The following is a 19,655-nucleotide window of genomic DNA, read 5'->3' on the forward strand; positions in this document are numbered from 1 at the left end:
CCTATAACCTCGAGAGAGGCAGCTCTAGGGATAGGTGGAGTCTAAGGACCCAGTTGAAGGCCAACCTGCACCACAAGAAGGCCAATATATGAGCTTTCTCTTGGAATGACTCCACAGTCATCACCAAATCCCGAAGAGAAACTTTTTAAACATACACTGAAGAGGAGCCAGTTTAAAATGGCTGACTGCCGCTACCCCCCCCCCATGTCTAAGTGAAATTAAACTGCAGAGTGAGCAGAATGACAGGTGAGACAAAGGAAGGGGGAGGGGCCAAGTGAGTACTCCAGTGTGACTCATCTGCAGGAAGACAAGGATCTAGGAGACAGGAGGGGAAATATGGTGGAACCGGGAGGAAACAGAGAGTAGTTTACCATACCCATTAATAGAGCCATTAAAAAAAAAAGAGAGAGAAGCCAGGCAGTGGTGGTCATGCCTTTAATCCCAGCACTTGGGAGGCAGACTCAGGTGGATCTCTGATTTTGAGGCCAGCCTGGTTTACAGAGTGAGTTCCAGGACAGCCAAAGCTACATAGAGAAACCCTGCCTGAAAAAAAAAAAGTTTGGGTTGCCCCTCCTAGTGTAGGTGATCAGGGCAGAGGAATTCCTCCAGAGGGGAGAAGGAAGAGTACTCAGTCAGCTTCTGGTTGCCATTTAGCCAAAGTGAGCTCTGAGAGAAGGCTGGCTCTCTAGTCTCCAGGGAGGAGCAGGGAAAAGTGGAGAGGCCCAGAACAATGGCTGAAACAGAACTGGTAAACTCTACTGTCCAATTAGTCACTCAGTCATCCACAGAAATAGACATAAAAAATTTCCAACCAGTGGGGGTGGGGGTGGGAGGAGGGAGAACAGGGGAATCTGTGGCTGATATGTAAAATTAAATTATTTATAAAATAAAATTAAAAAAGAAGAACAACAAAAAATTTCCAACCAGAACTTCGGCAACATCTTGACTTTTGGAGGAAGGTGCCAGAGAGGAATCCCTATCAGGATTTACTAAGACCAGGCCAGAGATAATAACCTATATATCAGAATCTACCTCCCAGGAGGACCAGAAGGACTGTTTATGTCAAGAAACAGCAGGCATTCTAGGACTAAATCCAGTCCTGGTGTGGAAGGCACAGGGCCCTGGAATGTCCCGGGGTGCCTCCCCTGTAACAACAGTTCACCAGTGGAGAGACCCAGAGCGAAGGTGAGCATTGAATGGCCATCTTGCTGGGGCCTGCAGATGTCTTACCCAAGGGAGGCACAGAAGAGTGTCATTCAACGACAGATTGACCCCTTTCTTTTCTGTCGGTTCAGAGCACACTCATGACAAAGTCTCCTGACCCTGGAGAGAGGCAGGTTGTAAAAGCTCCAAATCGCAATTCTACCATACCAGGGTCTGAACTTTCAAAAGTTTCTGTTAACAAAGATTTTTAAAGTTCCCGTTTATTAAAGCAATGGACTTGGAGCTGCAGGGGTAGGAGACTAGAATGTTCTGCTCAGCAGGAGGTTGTTAGCAGGGTTAGGAGGCCCTTGGGTGAAGCATATAAAAAGCAGTCAGCTAAAGCAAAATGGGGTTACCTTGGTCAGTTCACTTATTTTCCTGAGTTACAGGACACTGACTAACTCAGAGCTTTGATTATTACAAGAAAGTGGAACATCCGAACTGGGAAAGTAAAAGGATTGAAGATAAGTTTAAAAAAAAAAAGACATGTCTCCATACACTTTCATTTAGAAAACTGGTAGAGAGATTCCCACTGACTCATTTAAAAAGTGCCATTGCTGAAGAGAAGGCTCAGAGGTTAAGAGTGCTTGCTGCTATTATAGTGATCTAGAGTTTCATTCCCAGGGCCCATATTGGGTGGTTCATAACTATCAACAACTCCAGCTCCAGCTCCAAGCACTGACCCAACAGGTTGTGGAGCCCTGCAATCTTACATGTCCTTGATTACACCTTTCATCTCTTCGGAGCCTTCTTGGATTTTCTCAGTGACAGACAGGAACAATGATCCCTTCATTGTCTCTGTGAGGAGCCTACTCGTCTTGGTTATCTGCTTCTTCTGTGTGCTCACATCCTATCCATCCCTAAGCAAGCAGATACTGATCTACCTCTTGGTGGCTTTCTTCCCTAGCTGCTTCATGCCAACCCAGCACCATTTCCTTGGACTCTGCTGTGACCAGATGAATGGTCTCGCCATTTCTTCACTTCCCCCTCCTCTGCTCACTCATATTACAGAAACATGCCATCAATTTTAAAGCCACATAAATAACCCAGGGACCTTATTAAACAGAACCTTAATTCAATAGATTGGAATAAGGCCTATGATCCTGTATTTCTTTTTGTTGTTGTTGTCTTGTTGTTTGTTTTTGTTTTTGTTTTTTGAGACACAGTTTCTCTGTGTAACAGCCCTGGCTGTCCTGGAACTTGCTTTGTAGTCCAGGCTGCCCTCGAACTCACAAAGATCCACCTGCCTCTGCTGTGATTAAAGTGCTGTGATTAAAGGCATGAACCACCACGCCCGCCTTTGATTCTGTATTTCTAAGAAGCTCATAGGTGAGGCCAATGCTGTTTATCTGTGTGTCACATGTAAATCCTCACATGTTGTTTCTAAGATTTAAGCCTGAACTGGAGGTGTAACAGTGTTGGTGAATTCTTCTATCGAACATGAGGCCTTGGATTTGACCGCTGGTTCCAAATAATACCTTAAATTTAAATATAAAGGCATCATTACTTTCCTTGCCTCTCCTCAGTGGCTCCCTTATGTCAGTAGTTCTTTTATAACTTGTCAGTCAGTATTCCCCCCACCCCCACATTCAATCAAACATTTGAAGCTCCTCAAAGTGCTGCGCTCTGCCGTTCTCACCTGGAACGCATCTTACATCTCAGCCTCTGACTCATTCCTACTCTATTGGTAACCTTCTCCGAGCCATTAGCCCCTCCAGGAAGTCCCCCCCTCTTTAAAAACATTTTTATTTTATAATTAATTTAATTTTACATATCAGCCAAGCCTATGCCTTTCTCCAAGTCTCCACTCACCCTCCCAAGTAGCTTAAGAGAAAAGCAAGGAATCACTCCAAGACAGACTTGTCTCATCCGGCGGGGATACACTTGCCCACTGACCTGCCCATTCCCTTACCCAGATCTGGAAGAGCAGAACCTGAGACAGTGAAAGGTCACAACTGTGTGCTGGGTAAAAGAAAGAGTCCCAGAGACCCACCACTCGTCTCTGGGGAGCTTCTCCAAGCACTTGTCGAAGGAGAGCTGTCTCTTCAGTGGTCTCTTAGGGAGCATTGAGAAATGGGTCGTTTCTACTCATTGTGTGCTCGTAATTGGTGCTTCAAACTGGTTTACATTTTCTCCTTTATGTTCTATTTCCTTTCTTTGCGTTTTAGGAATCAAAACCATGACCTCGCATATGCTAAACAAATGCTTTACTGCCCAGCCGCACTCCCGTTCTATACCTTTCCTTTGGGGTTCACTACTCTCTCTTTTTTTCTTTGGTAGAATCTGGGACCTGCTTGATTTTTACCTTTTGCTGCTCTGGAGGTTCCTGTCATTCCACATACCACACCCAGACCAGATCTTCTTGGGTATGAGCTTCAGTGATCACTCTTGAAATCTGAGTGTCTAAACCACCATCTTGATCTCTCCATGTGTTGGCCAGTTTTTTTTTTATTACTATACACCATACCCAAGATAATCACTCCACAGAGTGTGAAGTTTCTTTGGGCCTATGGTTTTAGGGGTTTTGATCTATGGCTGGTTGGTCTATTGCTCTGAGGCCTGTGTTGAAGCCTGTCCCCTTCAAGGACACAGTCCCAATAACATAACTTCCTCACTAGACTCTACCTCTTAAGGTAGGTGGCCTCTAAGGACAACTGCCGTGAGCCAGGTTGCATTAGAAAAGGATCTGAAGCCCAGGACAGAGGAGATGTGTTCTGTTTCTGGCCGTATGCAATCACTTTGCTTCTCTGGGTCTCTGTTCCCTCATCAATGGATGTACCTTCCTTGTCACCCCAGAGTGATGGGAAAGCTTCCACAAGGCAGCGTGGAAGGGCTAAGAACCAACAACACAGACAGGTACAGTGAGACCCATCTGGGTGTGAGGATGCAGAGGCAAGACAGGGAAGACTCCTGGATTCCTGGATCATCCCACCAGCTATTTGGGAGGGTGAGTGGAAACTTGTAGAAAGGCTTCCTGGGGGGGGCGGAGCTAATGGTTCGGAGAAGCTTACCAATAGAGTAGGAATGAGTTGGGGTCTGAGATGTAAGATGCATTCCAGGTGAGAATGGCGGAGTGCAGTGCTTTTGAGGAGCTGCAAATAATTGATTGAATGTGTGGGGGATACAGACAGATGAGTTATAAAGGAATTATTGGCATAAGGTCAGTGGGCAACAGGAGCCACTGAGGAGTGGCAAGGAGTGAGGCAGACTTCTAGAAGTCTGTCAGCCCAAGTTGGCCCTCCCAAATTGGCCAGAGTAAAGAGATCACCCCTCGGAGTGACAGGCAGGATGTGCCAGCTCTTCTCTGTCTGACATTGTCTGAGTGTCTTTTACACAACCTTACAACCTCCCCCCCCCACAGGCAGAGGACATTGGGAACTGTCTGGAGCCAGCCCCAGGGGTCAGCAATACAGTCTGGAGGATGGGATAAGAGAATCACAGAGTCAGATGGTATGGCAGGGTGGAGGCAGCCAACCCTCCTGGAAGAGATGCTTTCTCAAGCCTCTCCTCAGGACTTTATTATCTCTTTCATGGCAAAGAGACAAGTTAGTGTCCATTTCCTTTAGGACACGGGGTCACCCTGGACTTGGATCCCAACCAGTGATGGCTGTACCCCATGGCCCTGTGTGTACAGTGCTCACTATGCACGACCTCGGGGGAAGGCTGTGGACTGTGGCTCTCCATTGGCATTGTAGGGGCCATTTTGGTGCCTCTGCTCCCCAAGGATTTGGAAGCCACCACCTTCCACCCAGAGGGCTTTCTCTTCCTCCCAGAGGGCATTCTCTTCCTCCCAGAGAGACTTTTTATCCTCCCACAGAGCCTTCTCTTCTGCAAGCAGGGCTCTTTCCTCCACCCATAAGGCCTTTTCCTCCTCCCAGAGGGCCTTGTCCTCCTGAAGAAGATTCCTGTCTCTTTCCCATAAAGCATTGTCCTCTCTCCAGAAGGCCTTGTCCTCTTTCCAGAAGGTTCTGTATTTTTTCCAGAAAGTCTTTTCTTCTTCCCGGAAAGATTTTTCCCTTTCCCAGAAGGATTTTTCTTCTTTCCAGAACATTTTCTCTTCTTCCCAGAAAGGTCTTTCTTCTTCCTGGAAATCCAGGATCTGGCTCCGAAAAGCCCGGATCTTGCTTCGGAAATCCCATATCTCTTCTCTGAAGTCTTCTATTTTCTCGTGGAAATTTTTCATCTCTTCTCGAAAAGCCTTTTCCTCTTGCAGCTTGTTTATTAGTTTCTTCTGACGAATACTGGGTGAGGACAGCACCAGAGACCGGAGGCATGCCAGTCCCACCCATTTGCTCACCTTGAAGGGAAACATCTTTCAGTCAGCCAGAGTGGTGGGTGGCTGTGTTGGAGGTCAGGGCTGTTGGCCACGTCCAGGTCAGTTGGTCAAACCCTGTGAGTACACCAGAAAGAACATGTCCATGAGTATGGGAGGAACTCTGTCTGATATGGGAAAATTTAATCACTGCTCTTAGTCCTATTAGTGAGAGACAAGATTTAGTACAGAAGACTACTGGGTGGCCATGGCTTTGAGCCGGTTGATTGATAACCTTCAAGGTCCAGTGTTCCAAAAACAATCTCGCCCGACAAAGGCAGTGGTGCTAAACTTAGGATCAAAGTACACAAGGGTGATGTGATAATGAAGGTGTTTGGTGGCGAAACAATTGGGGAGCAACGTAGAGCTAATTAGCTGAGAAGGGCCTCAGAGGGGCTGGCAGCATCCTGTTTCTTTCCCCGGGAGGTGGCTGCGTATGTGTCGTAAAAATATGTTTGTGAAATATTTAACACCAGTAGAAGAAAGAAGAGAGGAAAGAGGAAGATGAAGAACGGGTGGGGTGGGGTGGGGGGAGAAGAGAAAGGGAAACAGGGAAGGGAGAAGAGCAAAGGAAGGGAAGGGAGGGAGGGGAAGGGACGAGAAGGGCAATAAAGGAAAGAAGAGGGAAAGGGAGAGGCTAAGGATTCTAAACACGGGCATGTGTCTGAGGTAGCGTATTTCAGGACAATCCACAATTCAGGTAACTACCAAGGTCGTCACAGGGTGGGAAGGATGAATTCTCAGAGAGCAGGGAAAGCTGGATGTAGCTAGTGTGTGCACTCAGGTGCAGAGGTCCCATGGTGTGCTTCTCGGAGGCTGCGGTGGGTTTGTCTCAGGGGTCCGCACCAAAGCGCACACTGTGAAGCAGCATGAGCCAGTTTGCAGGACGTTTCCCAGACCTTCCCTGGGTTTTTCTTTCTCTTCTGGCTTGGGATTAGAGAATGAAGAACCTCCCTCCCTCCTTCTCTCTCCCTTCCTTCCTCCCCTCTCTCCCTCCCTCCCCCTTCCTGTGTGTGTGTGTGTGTGTGTGTGTGTGTGTGTGTGTGTGTGTGTGTGTGTATGTTCATGCTCACTCACACTGGGTGGCTCACAGGTTAAAGCTGTTTGTTACAAGACAGACAATTGGATGGTGAACCCACCAGTGGAAGGAGGTGTGTGTGTGTGTGTGTGTGTGTGTGTGTGTGTGTGTGTGTACCTGTACCTGCGTGTATATGCATACATGAAAAGATAGTGGCTATGGTATGTATGGCTGTTGACCTGGCCTCTCTCCAGAAACACAAACCAGAAACCTGAGGCTGACTTCTGATCTCCTCCTATACCAGATTTCTCCTCAACCACCAAGCTCTATCAGTTCTGATCCTTTACATCTCTTGGAGGTACACACTTTCTGTTCCATCTTCCCACGCCCATTTCTGGGTAGGATGTCTTTTCCTACTTCCCTGGTCTCTGGTGTTGATCTTGCTGATAGGAATTCCAGCCACACACCCATGGTCGCGCATGCCCTGGCAGGACACTTAGTCATTTCCGGGTCATATGTCCTACTAACCCATGCACTGCGTGGTCATGTAATCACGTGGTGTGACCATGTGATCTGTCCTCCCCCCCTGCCCCCTTCTCCCACATGTGTCTTTTCAGCAGGCCTGATCACATTTATCCCTTTCTCCTTGTTTGAATAAAACTCTTGTAGTGGATTTTGTCATGTTCCATGACTTTTCCTCACAGGGTAAGAGCGCCGCTAAAAACCACCACGTGAAGTCCAGATTATCTGCCTACACAGTGTAGCCTTCCCCCACACCCCTATGGATTTCTAGAATTTTGTCCTGTTGTATCACACCTGCTTACAAGCAGTCAAAGACTCCATAGCCTGAAAATCAAAGCCTACCAGCAACTGCTTGTCTATCTCCTTCCTTTCCTGTCTCTCCACTCTGTTCCAGGTGACATAGAGTTATTTCTCGAGATACAACCCAGACGTTTTTACCTCTCTACCAAAGCCCCGACTGTGTCTCCTCTAAGGTCTCCTTCACCTTCTGGGTGGGCTTCAGTCCTTGTTTCTCCCCTCTTCTCTGTGTCTGTCTGTCAGTGTTCTATCCTTGCCTGACATACTTGATATTATGTGTGGATGTGTCTTCCTGCTGTCTCTGTAACCTGGCAGCCAGCAAAGAAATGTTGGATGAATATAACTGAATTTAGAACTTTGATTTTGTTTATGTCATTACACGGTTCTTGAACTAGAATCCCTAGAATATGCTAAGTTCTACATTAGTCCCACCCTCTGGATGGCTTGAACTAAGTGACCTGATTCTTCCAGATTTAGGCAAGGAGGCACCCTCTCCTCACGGCCGCACAGACTCAGGCTCAGGGCTGCCCACCCTGTCCAGTTAGCAGCGCCCTGTCTTCCATCCCTAGGTCCAGCCTAGTGTAATTTTTGCCACAGAGCAGATGTTCAAGAAATAGCAGCTGAATGGATGGTAGTTTCCTGAATTAGGAAAAATCGTGCCCTAGTTTTTCCCAAGTTACCACTACATTATCTTTGAGGGGGCTGGCAAGATGGCTTAGTGGGTAAAGGCTCTTGCTGCCAAGACTGAAGACCTGTGCTTGATTCCTGGAAGTCACAACATGGAAGGTGAGAGCCAACTTCTACAAGTCCACACATGCACAGTGGTGATACCCTCATACCTATGTACACAAACAAATGCAAAACAAATGCTCTTAGAGGAAATAAAATAGGTAAAATCAAGTATATATGAGATATATATCAAGAACAATAGAAAACTGCCAATATGTGTCTATGTAGATAATTTTAAATTTAATAAAAACATGCCTGGTCTTCAAAACTATACTAGGCTAGGACTTATTTTAAGGTTACTTACTGCTTAGCTGTTTCCCAACTGAGAAGGCTCCGAAGGCCTCAGAGGGCAGGCAGTCATTGTCACATCAGAATCCCAGTGATGCATCTCTTGGGCTCACCCCAACACTCCTCACAGTGACCCCTTTGTACTCAGTTCTGAGTCATAGGGTGGAGGCTGAGATGGGGCCCTATGTGAGAGACCTATGAAAGGAGAGAGTGCCCAAAAGGTTGGAAAGATGTTGACATCTTTCATCTTATACTTCACCGATAGTAACAGATCCCATCCAGGTTGTTTCAGGAAGGGCCTCTGGGACCATGTTCCAGGGGGAGATGTCTGTGATGAAGGACTCTTGCTACTTGTTGTATTTGTCTTTGCCTTTTGGTGGTTTGACTTGGATGTGTCTTGTTCTGTGTTTCTTTTAGTTTATCCTAGTTGATTTTGTTGGGATTCTTGGGTATTTGAAGACTTTCTGTGGTCTTTCATCCAATTTCAGATGGGTTTGGTTGTTTTTATCCCCCTTTCTCTTCCTCTGGGATTTTTTTTATTATTCCTGTGTTTGCAGCTTATGGTGGCCCATGACTCTACAGTTTTGTTTCTTTTACCTCCTTGTTTCTGTCTTTTGGACGGGATAACCTCAGTGGACCTGCTTTTGAGTCCATGGAGTCTTTTCCCATTGGCTCAAATCTACCGTTATGCTCCTCAGTTTAGTCTTTCATTTACAACACTAGTTGTAATTACATAGTGAATTTTTTTACTATAGCACAGAAAATTAACAAATTGTTATTTCACAGAGGTGTGTATCCTTTGAGGGATAGTAAGCTAAGAGCACCCGAAATTTGCTTTCTTAGCAAAAATCTTCAAGGCAAGACAATTATTATCAAGAAATACATATTCCAGGCTCCCTGAATCACTTCATGTCTCACCCACTTTTCTCCCACCATTGTTTTATTCTATGTTTCCAGATGCTTTTTTCTTCTGAGATACCACATATAAGTGCGACCAGATAGTATTTTTCTTCTGTGTCTGGCTTGCTTCATTTCATGTAATGTCCTTCAGACAGATCCAGGAGGCAAATGATAAGATCTCCTTAAGGCTTAATTTATTCCTTTGCTTAAGACAGTTTCTGTCTATATTTCTGCACATTTTAAGATTTTACGTATCATTCAATAGCTCTGTTCTGAGGTTGGCATGCCAATGATCCCAGCACTTGGGAGACTATGCAGGGGGAATCACAAGTTGAAGGCCGGTTTGAGCTACTGAGTGAGCTCAAAGATAGTTCTGGTTACAAAGAGAGAATATCAAAAAACATCTTTTCCTGATATCCACTGTAATTTCATTTTTTGCTACTTTTACATTTTGCTATTCATAATTAAATCTTGCTTAATTTTTAAATATGTGAAACATTTTCCAATTACATTGATGAAGTTAGACTCCTCATGATCGGATAATTCAGCCTTTAATACATGACTTTTGGGGGATATTTTTAAATACAAATGACAAGGATGTATTCCTGACACTTCCACCCTGAGGACCTGACTTCCAAATTTGTGGGCATCAAAGACCTGAGCCTAATCACCCCACCTTACCATGCATGCACCCACTTGAAGGTGTCTGAGGCAGCTGACAGGAAGAGCCTGTGGGGAACCATGGCTATCAAGATGCTATCATATGGGCTAGAGCTCTGGGCACATCAGCACTAGTTCCTGAATACTGGAGAGCCATAGAGAGGCCTGCATATCCTTGGAATATTGCAGCCATCTTTATCTTAATGTAGCTGATGATTTATCAAATATTGACAGAAGGAGTCCCTGTCATCCTTCCTTCCTTCTCTGAATCTTGTTTTGTAACAAACTTAGAGTCTTTAGATACCTTGCTATATATAATTAAAGGAACAATATAAGGAAACTGTGTCAGTAGGGAAACCACAGAAGTCATTAGAATATAGATTTTTAACCTCTTTGTGTATATCAGCATGCTTGCTTCTCACCAAGAGTGTTGGAAGAGGCATGTATATATGCCTTCCCTCTAATGGAGACTAACTGTCATAGTCCCTAAGTCATTGCTACAACCTGGTTAACATTTAGCTTTGAGTTTCTTTGCCACTAAAGTAATAAGATGAACCCTAAAGTAAAATGTATTTCCCCTGTAGGGAAACATTGGTGAGGTGTGAAAGATAATGTTTATATATGTCAGTGCCTAAAGTGGACCCAGGGGTCACCTTCAGCACACTGCATGGACTCACTGGCAGACTCTGGTCACTGACCAGGGTGAGTGGTTTTGGTGAGGCCTAGGCAAAGGCTCTACAGCTGTGCTGTCTTGCTTAATCCAAAGCTGACATTCAGAATGTCTGTCCTTCAAGTGAGCACCTGGCTGAGGGGCAGCATATTGATAGAAATCCTGAGAAAAAAACGAACATGAGATTCCTCAATTTTGCACATCCTAGGAACAAATCCATTGTTTCTGACAAAAGACTGCAGCAAAGGAAAATCACATTTTCAGGCTGTTTTAATTTATTCACTACATTGGATGTTACCTTAGTTAGGTTTCTGTCGCTGTGCTAAACATCGTGACTCTCCTAGTTGGTAGTCTATTTCTGTGAAGAGACACCATGCCCAAGGTCATGAAAAACATTTAATTGAGCCCCTGCTTATAGCACTATATAAAGGTTTGCCTGAAATGCAGAATTACAGCCCTAGAGACTCAGCTGCAAACTCAGACCTCACAGGAGATGAACTGACCTGGCTAGCTCATCTTGGTTGTTGTTGGAGACCGACTCTGGACAGCTGTGTCTTGAACCTTGTGTTACCTGCCACGATTTATCAAGCCTTGTGTAAATAAGAGGCTTTTAGTCTAACCTAGGAATGTAGGATTAAATAAACCTCTTTAAATCAGCTAGCTGCAGGGGCCTGGGACCAAAGCGACCTCCTGCTGACCCTCCTTAGGAATTTTCTTTGTCCTCTCCTCACTCCTGCTCCCCCTCCCTACCTGAAGCCCTGTTTATAAGCTCTAACACCAGTCAATAAACTGAGACCTTGACGCAACTCAGACTGACTCTGTCTTTCTTCACGCGCTTGGTCTTCTTTCCCTCTCGCCCCCCACTGATTCCTAGGTGGTCCCTCCTCGAGACCCTCGAATAACCTGGCCTGCTGGACGGGTCAAATGGCGCCCGAACGTGGGGCTCGAGGCACGGCGGCTCACTACTGGACGGCAAAGAGAAAACGTGGTCTGGCCAGACTCACTAGGGTAGAGGTGCCCCAACAGCATCACTCGTGCGCCGCGGGCAGCCTTGAGGTAAGTGCCGTTCATCAATCAAAGGGTAAAGCACTCTCTAAAGAGGCTCTCTTCATTTAGGAAATGAAGATTTCAGGGAGAGGGGAATAAGAGTCAAAAAGAAAGAAAGAAAAAAAGATTTAATTAAGTTTTTCTGTTTCGTGGAAGAAAAATGTCCCTGGCTGGTTATTAATGGCCCGGGCATCCACCCTTTGACGTGGAATAAAGTCAGAAAGGATATCAATAACTTGCTTAAGGATGGAGAGAATGTCCCCGATGCATTCTTTAGTTCTATGGAGTAATCAGAGATGTTTTATAGGATTCAGAAAAGGATAGTAGGGTGTCACATCTTCTGGCACTTGCTGAGGACCTATTAAACGATGTGTCCATCCCAAAAGACGGTAAGAATGAGGTTGCCACAAATCACATTGAACAAAAGACCAAAAGACCCCACCGGGACCCTCAAGGGTCCAGAGGTTTATTGACATCTACCGGTAAGAGCGCTCTCTGTCTTGTCTCTGTCTCTGTCTTGTCTCGTTAAGTTTTGTGCCAGTCGACTGATTTGTACTTTGCAGGCTCACTGGGACAGATGTGTCCGGACAGTGATCCTGGGAGGGAAAGAGAGACGTCTCATTCCCTGATTTGGGCAAGGGAACCCCTAGTCCCGAGCCATTTGGGCCACCTCAGAGGTGACCATTTGATTTTAGGAGTCTCCTCCAGGGAGTGCTCAGGAGAGGAGCATCTTTGGGTACCTTTACCCATGGTGGGAGGAAGTGCCACTTTGTATTTTTCCCGGGAAATTGTTAGAGCCATTTTGTGGGGTTTTTTTTGTATGTTTTATTGTGGTCATTGTTACTTTACACTCTGTTTCTCTTCCAAGAAATAAGGTGCATGTCTGACTGACAGGGATATGAAAGCACCCTGATGTCTGTTTGATCAAGGACAGAGATCCTCAGTCTGGATTGGTTTTGGTGTGATTGAGACTGGAGGGTCACTCTCCACAGAGCACATCAGGCTGTCATTGTTCTTGGAGCTTTGTTGGTTGTCTCGTTGGGGCAAAGTTTTTCTTTCGTGTGCCCTTGGTCTTGTGTGTAGTGTGTTAACTGTTCTCATTGTTGACTTGACTGTGACGGACGCTATGGGACAGTCCCCTTCTTCTCCACTAGACCTTTGCCTAGCCCACCAGAAGGATGTGCGAGCTGCAATTGAGGGGCTTGCTTGCTGTGAGTGAGGCCATCATCATCTCAGTGCTGATGTGCTGGTACTTGAATTGTCTGTGTAAAGGTCATCTGTTTCTGCTACTCACCTCCCTCCCTCCCTTGCTCTCTTGCTATCAGAACTGCAGGCAGCTGGCTGCTCTCACGAGGGTGGGGTGCGTGCTCTGGGTACAGGCGGGCTAAGATTCTCATGTCTTGCTCTGGACAGGACAATGGCTGCCTGCAACTGACAAAACTGTGTGAACACTGAACAGAGAATCTGACTTTAGTCAGAGGAGTTAACAAAAACTTTTTTTCAGGAACACTGGCAGCCAAGGACATACTTTATGACCACTGCTCCCCCTCCCTTCCTTTACTGTGATAACTTCAAAGTCTCTTCTGCCAGCCAGGAATTTCTCTTGTTAACCCTTTCTGTCCTGATTGTGAAACCTCAGTAACCACCCCCCAACTTCATCCCCTACAGACAAAGAGAAGCTAAAACCAGGATTCTTAAATGCAGATAAGAACTTAGACGCCTTTTTCCAGGTGGCTTTATCAACTACAGAAACTTAAGAAAACACAGAGTTAGGATATATGACCATCTGACAGAGACTAAGTGGTCATAAAACATCCCAAACTCCCCAAACTCCCCAAACCCGGGAGACAGCTCATAAAACTCCTAAACACGGTTGCTAAACAAATGAAAAATAAAGATAACATGAAAAACTACTGATATGAACCTAAAGAGGGACGCGGGCGGTGGGAGATGAATTATGTGGTCTATATTAGCCTCACAAAGAAAGGCATGTGCTCCTTCCAACCTCCCTGCTGTGTGTGTGAGAAGTTTGGAACTAGCCCCCATGCCGAGGCTTGTAAACTTCATTTGTATAAACCCTTGCTTTTGCATTCTGTACCTGAGGTCTCCAGTGGCTTCTTTGGGGGCGCGATCTGGGCATAACACTGATATTGCTTGAAAAAGAAATATTAAATTACCAGTTCAAGATACTAGGAAAATTATGCTTTTGTTTCCACAGGAAAAGTAAAAGTTTACATGGGTTTTGGTCATTTGAGTTCAATGTGTTATAAATACTTGCCATCATTTAAGAAAATTGGTTTCAAATTATTGTTGGTTAAGATAAAAGTTTAAATAAATGATTTTTTGACTTGAGAAAGCAGTTTAAGATGTAAAAATTTAAAGGCTTAAACATGTCATGAGGGTTTGAAAAAAAATATAATGAAACTTTAAGGTCTAACTTTAAAGTTTAAGTAAACATGTTTCAGATTTCTTTCTCTTGCTATTCTGCTGTTACATGGAGACTCCAAAGGGTCATAGTCTTAAAAATGTCTGTCTATTCTACAGGTATGAATGAAAATGTGGCCACATGTATGTTTGGTTTTGAATGTCTGAGTTTGCATGCATGTCCTTCTGTGTTAAGGAATACAAGTTAATACTAGTCATCTGGCTATCCAGATACTAGTTTAAAGCATAAACGGTTCTATTTAAATAAAAACAAACTGAGAGGTATATTTGACTAATATATCTATAAGAGAACAAATTAGCCTGGTCATTATTACCAAACTTAGAGATATTTTCAAGATTAGGCCTAGATTTGTTTGGCTCAGATACATTTAATAGATAATGGTCCTCAAACCTGTCAATGATCTGATGAATATGACATTTAAATTATTTGATTAAAAACTTACTATCGGAAACAGAGACTCCTAGCTCCCCAGCTCCTAGCAATGACTCCCAAGGTCTCCAAAGAAGATATGGAATGACAAGAAGATGCCACCTGAATTGCGAACAACACTGACCACAGGGCAAGATGCCCCAATGCAACACCTGCCTCCAGGACCCAGCCCAGACTGTGGACAAGTAGTGGGACACTGTCAGTCTTCTGTGTCCCTATTCCACAGAAAAGGTACTCTGCCTTATGGGCTTGATGGTGGTAGAAGATTGATGTTGTTCTGACTGGTACCTCCAACGCTATAGAGACCTGGGTAGGGATTGATCACTGTAATTTATAGGATTGGAAGCTTCTTGGTCTGCACTCAGATATAGTTTATCCTTCTCAGATTTCTGATAGTACTGATGGCTAGGCTAGCTCTAACTTTGTCAGCATGGCAGCATCAACCAGATCCTTCTGCAAGGCCATAGCTAGCCTGTTAGCTCACTTTAAAAGAAAATGTTCTAAGATGTAAAAATTTATAAATCATAAAGGTTCAGATATGAGTCTAAAATAAGATATGTTTCAGATTACTCTCCTGTTCTATGGTTCAGAGCTTAACATTTAGGAGTCCTGATGAGCTGATAGAGCAATGACCACTTACTGTTCAGTCACAAGCTCAACATTTTGGATTTGTTTTAGATGTCATCTAGATATGTCTAAATGTAAACCTAAAAGTGCTTTTCACCAGGCCAAAATCTCTGTCCAACTTACACCTGGCTTTCTGGACAGAAGTAAAATGCCCAAATCTGTAGTTCTTGTTGGGACTCAAAGGTATAAGTCTACTTCTGCTGTTTTACAGATACCTATTACCTGCTTTGTCTACAATATGGATTTCAGTACAGATTGGTAATACTAATGTATCTAAAACTTTTATGTCATTCTGCAAAAAGGCCTCAAAGGATCAAAAGAGTCATAAAAACATAGACCCACTCCACAGAGGTCGAAATAACCCCAGATAAGTATTCCTAAAGATGGTATTTTTCCTCTCTCCTGGTCTTGGGATTACTGCTTTTCCCATTACTAAGGGTATAAATCTAAGGGTTCCAAATAAGTTCACAAATTTTAACCTCTGTTCCTAGTTTAAATCTGTCTCAACAGATTTCTACTTGGCTGGCAGACACCTCCAAGTTTCAGTTGCTGACTCCACTGCTCCAGATGACTGTGGCCTCCGGACATGCTAAAGGCTAATGTGGACCAGCCCAGCTAACATGATTCTTCTCTGTCCCTATGGGGTCAGGCAGCTACATGCTACTGACAAATGCCCCCTGCCCAGTCTTTGACCAGCTTTTCAGCCTTTTGGGGGAGGGGCCCTGATAATGACGCCCCAATGCCAGCTTGAAGCAGTTCCAGAAGAGAATGCGTCGTCCCAATTCCTTGTTCAAAAGAGGCTGAAATGCTGGGTCAAAAAAACTCCCTGGCATAGAGACAAGATGGCTAATTGCACATAAACTATGCATGGCCATTACAGGCCATGAGTTACTAAAATAGGCCATGAGTTACTAAATGTAATACCATAATTTTAAGAATAAAATTTGCCAAAAAAAAAATGGGGGAATGAAAGACCCTAGCCCTTCAGGCTTACACCCCCAAGCCTCAGGAAAAGAGAAAACTTCAAGCACCAGGAAATGAGAAACTAAAAATCTAGTTCCAAGAGCAACCTGACTTAGCCATTGTTCAATCTCCCCTGCAACCATTTAACAATGTAAAGAGATTTCTGTTAAGAGATGTGCTCAACTGTGACTGGGATAGTTACAGGTGTTCCAGGAAGGACCACTGTGAACTTTGTGTAAACTCCACTCCCACCTTGATAACCCCCCCCCTTGAGGTTTCAGGAAAAATGTACCTGTTGACGCAAATTACCCGTCTGTGATCACTCTGTACCCAGACCATGATCTTGTGAAACGAAATTGTATGGGAATTGTAATTTTGTGGGTTTTTCCTTTATTAGCCGTTATGGGGCTGCAGTAAGATGCGGCTCTTGCTCTTAGGAGCAGGGTTTGCCCTTCTATATAAAAGCTTTAAAGAATCCCTTGCTTTCTACCCTGATCCCCACCCTCCTGGCCCCCCTGATTATTTTCCTTCTCCTTCTCATTACCTTTGGTCCCTGGGCCTTTCAGCGGTTGACTCGGTTTATCAAAAATCAGATTAATTTGGCCTTACCACGACACGTCTCGATTCATTATCACAGAGTAGATTCCTAGGAGGCCAGCCAGGAGCCCCATCAAGGACTCAGATTCAGTGTCCTAAAGCCCTAACGTCCCCACGGTCTTGCTAGAGAGTACTCAATGACGGGAATAGTACAGGGCCCACGCAGGAGACAACAGCGTACAGAGGTCGTTGAGACCGGCTCAACATGACACCTGCCATGCGTGGGAGTCCCCCTGTATAGCCTAAGACAGAGGCTCTCTCGGACATCCGCAACCCCGATCACATGGACTTGGTCCTTTTTTGAGAAAAGAGGGGGAACTGTTGGGACCGACTCTGGACAGCTGTGTCTTGAACCTTGTGTTACCTGCCACGATTTATCAAGCCTCGTGTAAATAAGAGGCTTTTAGTCTAACCTAGGAATGTAGGATTAAATAAACCTCTTTAAATCAGCTAGCTGCAGGGGCCTGGGACCAAAGCGACCTCCTGCTGACCCTCCTTAGGAATTTTCTTTGTCCTCTCCTCACTCCTGCTCCCCCTCTCTACCTGAAGCCCTGTTTATAAGCTCTAACACCAGTCAATAAACTGAGACCTTGACGCAACTCAGACTGACTCTGTCTTTCTTCACGCGCTTGGTCTCCTTTCCCTCTCGCCCCCCATTGATTCCTAGGTGGTCCCTCCTCGAGACCCTCGAATAACCTGGCCTGCTGGACGGGTCAGGTTGTGACCAGAAGAATGATATGGTAATGCCTGCAGTAGTCTGTGTTATTTCCATCTGTTCCAGGGTGAGGAGAGGCAAAATGGCTAGCAACTTTCACTCTTGTTTGGCTGAGTCACGTGGCTCATTTCTTTTTGGCATGTTTCCATCGTCAATGTACTACATTGGGCACTTTGCTCCCCAGTGCCCACTTGGGTACCCTGGGGAAGAGAGTGGTTGCAGCACCTAGGCTAGTTCACTTGTTCTCATCTCCTGTGGGATCCAGGAGGGTATGTGTGGTGTGTGCCCAGACACTGACCCCCATCAGGGCCTGAACTGGGGAATCTGTGCTCCGTTCAGCTCATAAGCTTCAGATTCTGGTACAGTTTGAGCGGGAAATGCGCCCCCACAGGCTCATGTGTTTGAACAATAGTTCACAGAGCCTACAGCGCTGTTTTGGAAGGTTGAGGATCAATAGTGTCAATAGGAAAGTGGGTCACTGTGGTGGGTTTTAAGGTTTTAGAGCCCTGCTCCACTTCCTACTCATTGTCTGCTGACTATAGATCCAAAGTGACCAACTCTCCCAGGCTCCAGCCATCAGGCTTTCCCTGCCATGATGTAAGTATCCCCCCTACCCCACCCTCAAACTGTGAGCCACAATGAAGTCTCCCTCCTTTAAGCTACTTATCAGTCATGACGAGAAGGTATGCAATACAGATACATACAGGGTCTTCACTGGAGATTCTAAAGGGAGATCCCTTCTCAGTAGCACTAGTGATGACTCTTTCATGAGTCAACTAAGAAGGAAACAGAGCTCTCATTTTCAGAGTTTGAATTTCAATAATTCACTTCTCAGATCAGTCTAATTTCATAGCATTTACATTATTTTTGACATTCTGTGAAACCATTTTGCTGTTGGGGGTAGAAACAGGAGGAGGGTGTTTTTCAAATACATCTTCTCCCTTTGACCTCCAGACTATGCCCTTTGTTCCATCACACAGATTTTCAAGATTAAACTTACCGCATTGCCCAGAAGTAAAGCTCTGCTTCCTGGGCACAGGCAAGGCTGCTGGCCTCTATTGCTGTGGATCTGTGCACACAACGTGTTCTAAGCAAGCTTCTCATAGCTTTGTGGCTCAAGCAGATCTGTGTCCTGATCACTCCCTAGTAACCTCACTATTGTGGAAGAGTTCCCTGGCTTAAATAGTGTGATATGGTGGAACCCCAGATCTCCACACCAGACAGGTAAGATCAAACAGTCAGATGTCCTTACAGCCCAGGTGGCAGCACACAGCTAACTCAGCAGACCACAGTGAACTAGCAAGGTTCATACTTTGTAGCAACAAGAGAGTGTGGTATACCTGGGTCCCTGTGGAGGGAGTGGCAGACATGTTTGAAATATGCACAGACTTACAGAGATGTCAAAACCAGAGAGCTATTGACCAGGTGAGGTGTAGTCCGTAGATTAATAGAGGTACTGGCCAGTTGGGGAACATTTCCCACTGGACCAAAGGCATTCCCAGTGCGTACAGGGTTGCCCATAGTGAGGCCTCTGGGACCTAGTGAGGCTAAAAGATAGCAAGACAGCCAGGAGAAGTTTAGTCCTTGCCACACTCCAGCCTAGGGAAATCCTGCTCTTTGTTGCCCTTATTCTCTGGGTCTGAGATTGCAGTTTTCTTATGCCGAAGGGAGGCATAATCAACAATGAGATACACCTTGTCTATGAAGTAGAACCAGCAAGGCTGCTGGATATCAAACTCATTACCCTTTCCTTGGGCTTCAGTAGAAAATGTATGTGTGATCAGGTTCTGACAAATTGATCTTTTCTTTCTACTTTTAGTCACGGTAAGTTTTGCTAACCCCTTGCTCTCCCAGGACTGAGACGCTGAGCCTGGAACTGCACTAAGCCTTGGTATGTTGAAGCCGGGGGGTGGGCACGTAGGCAGTGGCTGGAGTGGCAGGTTGGCTGAGGGGAGGCGATCACAGCCAGGGGTAGGGGCTATGGAAGCAGCAATGAAGAGTCTTAGGTGCTCACCCAGGACTCAGATCGACCTCTGGGTCAGCAAGTCTCCAAGCCTGCATGATTGGTGCAGAGGGGCTTTTTCACCCTCCAACCAGTGGACCAACCCCCATCCCAAGAGCCACACTCACAACTTAGTGATTTCAGAAATGTGTTATTTTCTCCATAAGGAAATGTTGGAAATGGTTTAAATGATTTAAAATGAACATTTTAACAACATAGAAGACTCAGAT

The 19,655-nt window shown here is 45.2% G+C and overlaps 1 protein-coding gene and 1 long non-coding RNA gene across 5 annotated transcripts; one reads left to right on the forward strand and one right to left on the reverse strand.

The window, feature by feature from the left end:
* Positions 1 to 4,653: 4,653 nt before the first annotated feature.
* Ccdc70 (coiled-coil domain containing 70) lies at positions 4,654 to 8,461 on the reverse strand. 4 transcript variants are annotated; one of them, XM_037201693.1, is made up of 3 exons: positions 8,386 to 8,413; positions 8,105 to 8,191; positions 4,654 to 5,593 (listed from the first exon to the last, which is right to left on the reverse strand). In XM_037201693.1, the coding sequence occupies exon 3, from the start codon at positions 5,513 to 5,515 to the stop codon at positions 4,844 to 4,846; it is 672 nt and encodes a 223-aa protein (XP_037057588.1). In that variant the 5' UTR covers positions 5,516 to 5,593; positions 8,105 to 8,191; positions 8,386 to 8,413; the 3' UTR covers positions 4,654 to 4,843. The 4 variants fall into 4 exon arrangements, with proteins under 4 accessions (XP_037057588.1, XP_028716782.1, XP_037057587.1 ...); XM_028860949.2 differs by lacking the exon at positions 8,105 to 8,191 and having other exon boundaries at positions 8,386 to 8,461; XM_037201692.1 differs by lacking the exons at positions 8,105 to 8,191; positions 8,386 to 8,413 and adding an exon at positions 7,494 to 7,703.
* LOC119087077 lies at positions 7,737 to 19,339 on the forward strand. Its single transcript, XR_005090522.1, has 3 exons — positions 7,737 to 8,138; positions 18,404 to 18,647; positions 19,243 to 19,339. It is a non-coding gene; the product is annotated as an uncharacterized LOC119087077 (long non-coding RNA).
* The last annotated feature ends 316 nt before the right edge of the window (positions 19,340 to 19,655 follow it).

This window comes from Peromyscus leucopus, unplaced genomic scaffold, assembly GCF_004664715.2.
Source record: "Peromyscus leucopus breed LL Stock unplaced genomic scaffold, UCI_PerLeu_2.1 scaffold_1143, whole genome shotgun sequence".
Lineage (NCBI taxonomy): Eukaryota > Metazoa > Chordata > Mammalia > Rodentia > Cricetidae > Peromyscus > Peromyscus leucopus.